General features: G+C 45.1%; 1 protein-coding gene across 1 annotated transcript; it reads right to left on the bottom strand.

Moving 5' to 3' along the window:
* Nucleotides 1–2,976: 2,976 nt before the first annotated feature.
* Nucleotides 2,977–11,608, bottom strand: TACO1 (translational activator of cytochrome c oxidase I). Its single transcript, XM_080826862.1, has 5 exons — nt 11,109–11,608; nt 8,592–8,698; nt 7,108–7,235; nt 6,418–6,595; nt 2,977–6,108 (listed from the first exon to the last, which is right to left on the bottom strand). Exons 1-5 carry the CDS (start codon nt 11,389–11,391, stop codon nt 5,908–5,910), a joined length of 897 nt encoding a protein of 298 aa, XP_080682988.1. The 5' UTR covers nt 11,392–11,608; the 3' UTR covers nt 2,977–5,907.
* Nucleotides 11,609–11,894: the final 286 nt, after the last annotated feature.

The raw sequence follows: 11,894 nt of genomic DNA, 5'->3' as shown, positions 1-11,894 counted from the left end.
AAAATTGTATGTTAGTCTTTCCTCTAACTACCATGAACATAAGCTGTGTGGCAGCAGGGATTTTGTCCCGTTCACTGCCTTATCCCATCACCAGCACTTAGAATAGTGCCTCGCACATAGGAGAGAACTGCAGTATAAACACATAAGTTTTTAGCTGAAAAGAGTCTTGTGACTTTCTTTCCTTCTAGCAACTGCTTTGAGGGCTTCCTTTACATTGTCTGTCCCTTAGCAGCCATCTCAAACATTCCCATGCTGAAGTTACCATACTAGACTTTCCTCTGAGCTTCCAAGGCCTCATCCTCTAGCTTCCCATAGGCATCTCAGATTCTACAGGTCTGAACTGAATTCATCATTTTCCTCCATCGTTCTGTATTTCCTCTGCGATCTTCAGTTTCCCAGGTTTGCCCTGTGAATTCTCTACCTTGGAGAACACTTCCTCTCCATTTCTCTCCTCCCACAGCTAACCTTGACCATGTCACCAATCTGTCCATTCCTCTCCCAACCTCAGCTCCACCATCCTAGTTCAAACCCAGTATAACAGTGTCTGCTTACATCACAGGGTGATCTTTCTAAAATGGATCCTGATCCCGTCATGCTCTGCTTAAAAACTTTATAGTTTCCTATAGCCCTTAGGATAAATCAAGTATGTGGATATAGATAAGAAGGCCCTGCCAGACTCAGGCTATGCCTCTTCAGCCACAAGCTTTTCCATTCCCCACCTCTGCTAACCCTGTCATTCAAATTCTATGTTCTGGCCACAAAGAACCACTGTAGTTCGTCTCGCCTCTATACCTCTGCATCTGCTATTTTGTTTTGTTTTGAATACTCGTCTCCTCCACTCTTCCCCCCATCTTCATTCTTTCAGGAAAGAACTAAGCCTGAACATCACTCCCTCCCAGAAACCCTTCCAGACAAATACTCACAATTCTGGGTACTAGAGCACCTAATACTTTCTTCACCAAAGCACCCGTCCCACTCTTTTGTAACTGCCTTTAAGGAAGTAAGCATAGAGACAGAAGCTGTCATTCAGATCGGTATGCCTAGCATCTTTCACGGTACATTTAAAAAAAAAAAAAATTTTTTTTTTAGTAAGTGAACCTTAACTGGGGATGTTAGTAGTTGAATGTAATCTCAACAAGTGTGCCCTTTTAGTTTTTTCTCTTTCTATATTGTTTCTCTCCTCACTCTTCATTTTCCCCATGTGAAGACTCCCATCTGGGTCATGCCTTCTCAAGTCTGTTACCATGGTGTCACAGAGTAGATGCCCCTGGTTAAGTACCTGAGCCATACCTGATCCCAATGCTAAGGGCGTCAGACAGTCTGATAAACCAGCTGAACACTCTCTTTTTTTCCTTTCAAGAGCACAGAGACACTCGGACATGAGATAGGGAATAATAAAGATGAATGAATTCTTTTCAGGGATAGCTCAATGAATTTGGTATTAAAAGAGAAAACAAGGGGTGCATGGGTGGCTCAGTTGGGTAAGGGTTGGACTCAATTTTGGCTCAGGTCGTGATCTCAGGGTCAAGACTGAGCCCTGCATCAGGATCCAAGTGGGTGTGGAGCCTTAAGATTGTCTCTCTCTCTCTTTCTCTCTCTGCTCCCCCACCCCTGCTTATGTGCATTCTCTCTAAAATAAGAAAAGAAAAAGAATGCCAACAAAGCTACCCCTTGATTTGATGAAAATTATTAAAAAAAAAAGGTTTTATTTATTTATTTGAGGGAAGAGAGTGAGTATGAGTGAGGGGTAAGGGTAGAGGGAGAAACAGACTCCCCACTGAGCAGGGAACCCTATGTAGACCTCAATCCCAGGACCCCAGGATCATGACCTGAGTGGAAGGCAGACACTTAACCAACTGAACCACCCAGGTGCCCCTATTGAAAGTTTTTTCAATTCAGAGGTAAAGAATATATTCAGATCAGTAGTTCAACCAGTTATTTTATCTGCATTTGTTAAGGAATGATGTCTACCTCGGAGAAGATTTTTAAAACATTGATATTTTATATATTATTGATACTAATAGGGAAAATTTGCTTTTCATTTAGAAATTTCACTTCTATAAATTTATCCTAGGGAACACTCTACAAGTGAGCAAAGGTAAGTAATGGTCACTGAAGCATCCAGGATACATTGTTAAGTGAAAAAAACAAAAACTACTTATAAAGCAGAAATGTAGAGGGTGATCACATTTCAGTTTTTAAAAATGTTCATTCAGGGGAACCTGGGTGGTTCAGTGGGTTAAAGCCTCTGCTTTTGGCTCAGGTCATGATCCCAGGGTCCTGGGATCTAGTCCCGCATCGGGCTCTCTGCTCAGCAGGGAGCCTGCTTCCTCCTCTCTCTCTGCCTGCCTCTCTGCCTACTTGTGATCTCTGTCTGTCAAATAAAGAAATAAAAAAAAATCTTTAAAAAAAAAATAAATAAAAATGTTCATTCATACTGAGTTGGGGGGAGAAGGCCAACATTTATTGAGCACTTACTATTGCCAGGCACTGTTTTAAGTGCTTAACATTTGTTAAAATAGCCCTGTGAGATAGGTACTATTGTCCTCTTTCTATAGATGAAGAAATGCGTGCACGGAGGTTAAGTTCTTGTCCAGGGTTCCTGGCAACTGGCAGAGTTGAAATCTATTCCCCAGCAGACTGGTTCCAAGGAGTAGAATAATACAGAGTAGATTAACTGTGGTTGTATCTTAGAAGGAACAGGGTAGGGAATCTCCCATTTGAGGTTCACTTATTCATTCAAAAACCACAGATGTTACCCCTTTCACATTGCTAAAAGAAAGACAAAAAGAGAAAAAGCAAAAACTACTATCGTGTTCGGTGTCTGAGGAGGGCATAAGGAGAGAAAGTGGTTCCGGTCTAGACTAGTGTGGTATCTATCATCACTCCCTCTTGCCAGACTTACTGGCTCATTTATTTCCTCTTCAGAATGGCTCCAGAGGAGTCCCCAGGGATTCAAATCAAAGTCTACAAGTTGGGGTTTCTTCAAGTGTGAAGTTTTATTGACTGTTGTGCTGTAAGTTTCAGAGAGTAAAACAAAACAAAACAAAACAAAAAACCAAAAAAGTAACTCCGGCCATGGCTGAATTTCCACTGTGGACTGGAAGCAGAGCCTTCATGGTTCCTGTTCGATTCAGCTGAGCCCTCTGGCAGAGGGAAGGCAGCTATGTACCATGTGAACGCTTCTTGTGAGAGGCAAGGCTGTGGACGGAACCTGTCACAAATACTTCCATCCCATGGAAAGGTCACCTGAAAGTGAGCCAAAGCCAGCTGCAAGGCATTGAATGATTTTGTCTGCTAAGACAATGACGGACGATAAGGCAAAGGCAAGCCAAGACCAGATCTCATTCTTTGGAGGTTAAGGTATGCCTGATGCCTGGCCTCTCACATGCTGTCACCCTAGTTGGACAATAATGTGACTAGTTTTCTTTTTTTTTTTTAAATGTTTCTGCTCATAAAATATATGACTATAGAAAATAAAGCTCAGTGATAACATCTCCACCCACAGATAACCAGTTTTGAGATTTTGCTATACTTCCTTCTAGTCTTTTTTTAAAAAGTTCATAGATTAAAGTATGATTATATTTTAAAATTTGGACCATACTATACATATAGCTTTACATCTTTGTTTTTCCACTTAATATTATGTTGTAAACATGCTTTGACATAAAATATTCTTCAGAAAATAATTTTGAGTGGCAGAATAACACATATCCTCTCTACTTAACTATTCAGTTAAATAGTTACTTAACTATTTAACCTATGTAGCTAAGGGTCTCTTTAGCAGACTTAGAGGCCAAACAAGGTCCAAATAAGGCTCCATTTCTGCCTTTCCCACATTAGCCGCAGGAAAGACTGAGGGGCACCACCAGGGGTCAGTGCAGAGTCACTCAAAGCAGAAAGCAGTTACACAAAAATCCTTTTAAACAAATCCTATCTATTAGATTAGAAAACTATTCACATGAATAGCCACATTCCCTTCCAGAGCAGGCTCTCCTCGTCCAGATTTCTCAGATCGGAAGTTATCAGATTCTTCCAAATTATATTCAACATTTATAAAACAGAGCTATTTTTATAAACCAAGGTCTATCAATATAAGATATAGTATTAGACCTACTCTCACCTGCTTGCTATAAGACCATTTGTGCATAAAATACTTGGCCTGATTATTTTATAGGTTTGCTGTGAAAATCAAAGAAATAACATGTTAAGTATCTTAAAAATTACAAAGCAGCACTTTAAATTGCACTATTTTAAGGATGTGCTCATCAGATATCTAGATGAATTATCTCCTTTAGAAACTAAAGAATGTGGGATGCCTGGGTGGCTCAGTTTGTAAAGCATCCGACTCTTGATTTCAGCTCAGGTCATGATCTCAGGGTGGTGAGATCAAGCCCTGTGTTGGGCTCTACGCTGAGTGCAGAGCCTCTTGGGATTCTCTCTCTCACAAATAAATAAATCTTCAAAACAAAACAAAACAAAACAAAAAAAGTAAAGAATGCCAGGTGGTATCATGTTATGTAATGAGGTGTAAGAGCATATGCTTTGGCATTTTCGTGGGTTATTTCATTGGTTTTCCTTTCCTTAGCCTTTGCTCTCCAATTGTTAAAGTCATCATGGAATTAGTAATCTGTTTTCTTAGAAGCTGAAGTTATTATTTATAGCCAGCCAATTGGTTTTTGTTCTTTTCCTCATTTACCTGAAGCTCCTTTAGGAAAATTACTCTGATCTCAGAACTGGCTTAAACAACTTGTAAGTAGGTAAATAACAGGGATCAAAAAGCCACTCCAGGCCTGACATGCTTGATGGGCTTCTGCACAAGTGACTAGCACTCCTGGTCTCTCAAAACCCAAAACTGACACTTAGGAGCCAAAGGTACAAAGGGTCCTCTTTCTCAGCTGGCCAGGCTCTGACTCAGTCCTTTACCCTTCTTTCTGTTTTCGTTTCCTCTCCAGTTCCCAGTGCCCCAGCATTTGGCAGCAGGGATGAAAAGGAGCTAGGGCGGGCATTCTGGTGACCAAGGAGCTCTGCTGAGAGGTCTGCTCTGACCAATCTCAGAACACACAGGGGCCTGGGTGAAACAGGGCCTGGGAGTCCCTTATCACTGGCACTTGATTTCCCACTGGGTTAGAGCCTTAAGCTCTCCGGCAGAGTGAGGGCAAGGAGGCCACAAGAAGAGAACAAGGAGGCATGCAGAGCAGCTCACACTGGCCTAGGGCAGTTCCAGCAGACAGCAGTCCTGTGTCTGACCTCTGAGGTCCTAGGTCTTACGAGCGGGATCTAACACAGGGCACCAACTAAACAGCTTGTGCTCCTGGTTAAGTACAGTTCCTGGTACACAGGTGTTTAATAAATACTACATGCATGATTAATGACAGGTTTAGGCCACCAGACCAGCATTAGGGCAAAATGGTGCCAGAGAGATCTACATTTCTCTGGTCCAAAAAAAAAAGCCTGGGACTAGAGTAGTAGAACTAAACCTATAGACTTCAAAGGAAGTCAAGAGGGTCCCAACAGCTGGACAAAAACCCAGGAAAACACAACAGCCACAAAACAGGAGTGTAGCAACCCAGATCAGTTATATTATTTAAGAGAAGTTTCTAGTAAAAGGGCCCTCAGGGTACCTGCTGTTCCCCCAAGGACCAACTTCCTAAGATCAGAGTCTGATTAGCTGGCTGTCTCCTCCCTACAGCCAGGAGGGCTCTGAGACACCAGCAGAGCTGACAAAGAGGCCCCACGGAGATGCAGTGACTCCCTTGGCCACTCCCGTATCCATGCAGGTCTTGGTTTTATGCCTCCTACCCTAGTAGGCCTCCAGTCTGCTTCAGTCTCAGTCACTGCAGAAGCGTGTGCTCCAGAATGAGCTGCCAGTTGCCTAGAAAGGCCCCCAGGGGCACATAGAGCTAGTTACTCAATGTTGTCATAGACCTGGATCACATCCTCATGGTTGCCAAGAGCCTGAATGAGAAGGGCGGCCTGCTCCAGGTCGGGGTCAGCCAGCTGCACCTTTGTATTGGGGATGAATTCTAGAGAACAGGACACCGAACACAAGCCCAGGGAGTCCAGCTTCTTCCTCACTTGATGCAGTGAAGAGGCATCACAAATAAACTAGGGACAAAAGAAAGTCAAGAGGTAAGGGGCCAGGAGACAGCAGAATAAAGGCAGTCAGAGTTTTGCAAAACCTGAATCACTGTGTTTAAGTTCTTACCAGCAGGGCTATAGTTTTCAGAGTTCTGGATGCTTCTTGTAGTCCTCAGTAAAGCAAGCCCTATGTAGTATTCACTTAATAAATGTTTATGCAACATGTGAACTCTTTTTGTCACTTGTACCCCAGGGTGCGAGAAAGAAGAAATAGAAGCATGCCTTAACGCATCTATTAGGACAAAAGTCCAGCAAACACCAAGGCTTCATACTCACTTTAAAAATGTTCTTTTCCTCTTCGTCTTCAGTTTCCTTGACATCTTCAGCTCCAGCTTCAATTGCCAGCTCCAGGGCACGCTCTAGGTTCACAGCTTTCTTCTCTCTGTCCTCCACTCCAACCACGATCACCCCCTTTTTGTCAAAAGAGTGGCGAGCTCCATCAGCCATCATTCCCCTCAAAGGACAGGAAACACACTAGACTGAATGCCTGTAGACACTCAGCCCCCCCATAGCACTGCATTCTAATTACTCTGTTTCCCACCCAGCCTCCGAAGTATAGACATACACACTTCTGAAGGAGAGTATGCAGTGACCACTGGGCAAGGGAAAAATCCAAACGTGTCCCCATCCCCTTCTTTCTGCCCTGATTGCAGTTTAGTGGATGCAAAGACGTTGCTCATCATTTAAAATTCCAGTCTTAGTGGTACATTTTAAGACTTGGACATTACATAGCTACAGGTGGGAAAAAATGGGACAAAAGGCCTCTTCTCCACCTGATAGACAAGTCTTTTGGATCCTGCCTAGTATAGAATGAATTAAAGGAGAAGAAATGATCCCATTTGGATTCTGTTATGGATGAAATATGCTTAAAACTTCAAAGGCCACCAGGAACAACTGTAGTTTCCTTGCAAAGAATTGGAACCTCCAGGCTTCATACCCTTCCACTCTCCCCAGACTTACACCTACCCATTCTTGTTCAGGATACGTCTGATGTCTGAATAGCACTTGGAGCCACTGTTAGATAATGCCTCAATGAGCAGAGAAGAGCCACCAGGGCCTCGGCCCTCATACAGCAAATAAACATCCTTGGTTTTCTGCAATAAACAACATGAGCATATTTTCCTGTTTCCAAATTACCTCTTGCATCCCAACCCAGAATACAGATACTGACTCCACGGGATGGGCACTCTGGGGTACAGCTTAGGGTCTCAAGTCTTTATTGCTGTCCCCTACCTCTGAGAGGTGGCCCTTTGGGACCCATTTTGAGGTAATTGCAAGTATGACCCCTTACTGGGAAGGGAGTCTGTTTCTCTGGTCCCCGAACAATCAATAAGCCATCTCCTAGTTTCATTTCCTCCCTGTCCCAACTGAATCCCACATCTAACACACACATCACCCCCCACACTCCCACCAAGACTCATCCTCCTACACCCATCCCACATGAGACCCACCTGTGAAGTCTCCTACCCCTGGGGTGCTGAGTATCGCTTTAAGAAATAGCACCCTGGGCCCTATCATAAGAACCACTGAAAACAGTATGGCCACAAAATATAAACAATTCAATGAAGGTCTAGTGACCAGTCTCACCGGACCTCCCATGCTGCCTCCACTCATCCCTTGCCCACACATCTGACCTCCACCACTCTCTCCCAGCACCCTGCCTTGCTGCCTTTCCGGGAACTCTCAAACGACAACTTATTCCTTCTTCTTTCACAAAGGAAATAAGAGACCACCAGGTGGGGGGAAATCCTCTTTCCACTTTATCTGCACCACAGCCCACATGGAGGCATGTGTATAATGATTAGAAAACAGGTTCTAGAGTCTGCTTGGTTTCAAGTCTGTCATTTTCCATGTGACTTGGTCACCTAATCTTTCTGTGTTTCAGTTTCCACTTTTGAGGAAGTTCTGAGGTTGTTCTGACGATTCAGTAAGATAATGCATACAAAGTTCTTACTAAAGTGCTTGTTCTAGAGTAAGCACTCCATAGTTTTTAGTTATTAAGATGATTATCACTTCCTCAAATCCTTCCTACTGTCCCAGAGAAAGAGGTGTCCTCTCACCTGGGCTCTACACTGTCCCTCCCACAATCACTAATGCCCCATCTCCCTTTCTACTGGCTCTTCTCCTTTAAGGCATAAATATCTGAAAAACACACCCTTCCTCAATCTAACACTCCCCACATTGTACCCCTTCTTTCTACCTCACGTCCTCACACTTTGGCTGAGTAGACCTAAGCCGTCTGGTTCTGTACACTCTCTATTCATCCTATTCCTGACTGTGCTCCCATGTCCTATGTCCAAGGTCAGAGAGCCACCAGAAGGCTCTGCATTGAGGGTATCAATCACAATGCTACTGGTCTCTCTGATAATCTAGGGAGTGTCTGGCAGCCTTCCGGACATGGGCCCTGGAGGGGCTGGGAGCAATAACAAGAAGTCAAATTGAGGACATACCCCCATTTTCAGCGATGCCTCAATCGTTGACTTGGGCATGTGCTTGCTGCGACACACCTCTAAGATGTTGGCCAGACTGCTGTTGTGCTCAGGGTTGGGGCCTCCTTCTGAGATAGGAAAGAAAAGAGTGAGTGAACACATCTCATTACAGCTGGGAGAAAGAAGGGATTTCTGTCACTCTACTCATCCCCACCCAAAAGAGTAGCAAGTCTCTACCTGGCTCTCAGTTAATTTTGAACATTTATTCAATATTAAATGTTTAAATGGAACTTGGAGCAGTATTTTGGAAAAGAAGGTTTGTTTGTTTGTTTTTTAAAGATTTTATTTATTTGACAGAGAGAGACAGCACAAGTAGAGGGAGCAGCAGGCAAAGGGAGAGGGAGAAGCAGGCTCCCCAGTGAGCAGGGAGCCCAATGAAGGGCTCGATCCCAAGACCCTGGGATCATGACCTGAGCTGAAGACAGCCACTTAACCAACTGAGCCACGCAGGTGCCCTAAATTTTTATTATATTTTTAAATTTATATTTTAGGTAGTTAACGTACAGTGCAATATTGGTTTCTGGAGTAGAATTCAGTGATTTATCATTTACATACAACACCTAGTGCTCCTCATAACAAGTGCCCTCCTTAATACCCATCATCCATCTAGCCCATCCCCCACCCACCTCCTTCCATCAACTCTGTTTATTCTCTATCATTAAGAGTCTCTTGGGGCACCTGGGTAGCTCAGTCGGTTAAGCATCTGCCTTCGGTTCAGATCATGATCCGGAGTCCAGGGATTGAGGCCCATGTCGGGCTCCCCACTCAGTGAGGAGCCTGCTTTTCCCTCTGCCCCTCCCCCTGCTCATGCTCCCTTTCTCTCTCTGTCTCTCAAATAAATAAAATCTTTTTTTTAAAAATAAAGATTTTATGTATTTATTTGACAGAGATAGACGCAGTAAAAGAGGGAACATAAGCGAGTAGAGTGGGAGAGGAAGAAGCAGGCTTCCCGCCAAGCAGGGAGCCTGACGAGGGGCTTGATCCCAGGACCCTGCAATCATAACCTGAGCGGAAGGGAAACGTTTAACGACTGAGCCGCCCAGGCGCCCCAAAAGATTTTACTTATTTATTTGGCAGAGAGCGCACAAGTAGAGGGAGCAGCAGGCAGAGGAAGAGGGAGAAGCAGGCTCCCCAGTCAGCAGGGAGCCTGATGCAGGGCTTGATCCCAGGACTCTGGGATCATGACCTGAGCTGAAGGCAGCTGCTTAACCTGCTGAGCTACCCAGGCACCTCGGAAAAGAAGTTCCTAATTCCCTCTCTAAGGATGGATATCTTTCTGCTAGGTTTCAGCAAACATCGCTTTGCATCAGACGAAGAGGTGAGGGATGAAAATGGTACGAACATTTCCTGGACTTGTTAATACCCCTTGCTCTGACTCTACTATTTTGTGTGTAATTATTGAAACGCTCATATGATAGCGTGTAATCATGCTGTCTCTCAGAGTAGGAGCTATACCTCATTATTCTGTATTACCAGTGCACATAACAAACACTCAATAGTGTTGATCTCACTTGGTATCAAGAATGTAGAAGGAAGCCAAGAGAAATTTCAGGCATGAATTCTAGGGAAAAATTAGTATTTACTGAGTGCCTATTATGTGCGAGAAATGACCATACAGTGGGTACTATCCCTGTTTTACAGAAGGAAACTGAAACTCTGCAAGGTTAAGCCATTTGCTCAACATCATCAGTTCATAAGTGACAGAAACCAAGTTTTCTTGACCCCACGGTCCATGATTTTTACAGGACCTTTTTCTCCACTCCTACAGGTATCTGACACTAAATACAAAAACAAAAAAGTCGTCTTGCAGTGGCTACACAATTGAAAAAGACATGGTTGCAAAATTACCTTCCAAGAAAATGTGTCTTAGGAAATCCTAATGAAGCAAACTGACACTGGGCAAGTAACAGATTTACTCAACGTCCCTTCAACAACCTACACTGTGGTCCACAACCAGAGGGTACTAGAGAGCTTGATTTGTCTCTCTCTCTCTTTTTTTAAAAATATTTTATTTATTTATTTGACAGACAGAGATCACAAGCAGGCAGAGAGGCAGGCAGAGAGAGAGGAGGAAGCAGGCTCCCTGCTGAGCAGAAAGCCCGATGCGGGGCTCGATCCCAGGACCCTGAGATCATGACCTGAGCCGAAGGCAGAGGCTTTAACCCACTGAGCCACCTAGGCGCCCCTTGATTTGTCTCTTAAGGCAAGAAACACATAGACCTTACTCTTAGAGTCTGTTTCCATTGAAGTACCCCGCTACACACTAGAATGAAGTCACTTTTACAATTATCGTACTAAAAGCAACTCCTGCCATGCAGGCAGATGCTCAGCATCTGGAAAGGTGAGTGGACACATACAATGCAGGTAGGTGTGGGCCACGGTGGGAATTAGGAAAAGACAAGAATATGAAGGACAAAGGTTAGGGGTGGGCCCCTGGTTTAGCTGTGGGCGCACAAAGTGCAGCAGCGGGTGACTTACCTTTAACTGCCAGGCGGATGCTCAAACAGAGCTTGGAGAAGACGCGACTCTTTTCGGCGTCCTTGGGACCCTTGATATGCCGGACTTTGGACCACTTGTTGTGCCCGGCGGGGACGGCCGCGGTGAGGTGCAGCGTCCTGCCCGGAGCGCTGGTACAGCCCGTGGGCTCAGGCTGGGAAGCCGCGAGGGTGGGTGGAAGAGCCGCCCGGACCCCGGAGCCTAGCGCTCCCCGCAAGCATCGGGCAGCGACGCTGCTCAGGCTGACGGCAGCCCAAGCTGCCATTGGCTCCGACCCTGGACCAAGGTCAGCAAGAACAGCCAACGAGCAGCGGCTAAGATCAGCCCGCGGCGTCCGAGGCAGAAATGAGCGGGTCCTGAGCCTGAGGCCGCCTCCACTCGTCTCCGGAGACCCAAGGGCTCAGGCCAGCTCGGGGGAGCCGGGACCCGAACGACCCAATACGAGACCCGCGGAAGCCAGGAGCGGGTGCCTTAGATAATGTAGCACACTTCCTTTCTCCGGTCCGTTCCAGAAACGCGCCCCCAACGCCGGAAAAATCCGTTCCGCCGCACGGTACTTGCTCCAGTCTCGCGCCTCTGCTGAGCCGGGGCCAAGGTGGGGGCGACTTTTGGAGTACAACTCAAATTTTTTAGCTTTAACTAATAGTTCGCTTAGGAATTTATTATTGTTGTTGCTTATTATCCAGCCTACTTTGTGATGGGCTCGGCACTCTCCTCCTTCTACTTTGCCATATTAGAAACAGATTGCTCCTGGTACCTTTTCCAGTT

Source organism: Martes martes (genome assembly GCF_963455335.1).
Source record: "Martes martes genome assembly, chromosome: 16".
Classification (NCBI taxonomy): Eukaryota; Metazoa; Chordata; class Mammalia; order Carnivora; family Mustelidae; genus Martes; species Martes martes.
This window is presented reverse-complemented; position numbering and strand designations above follow the sequence as displayed.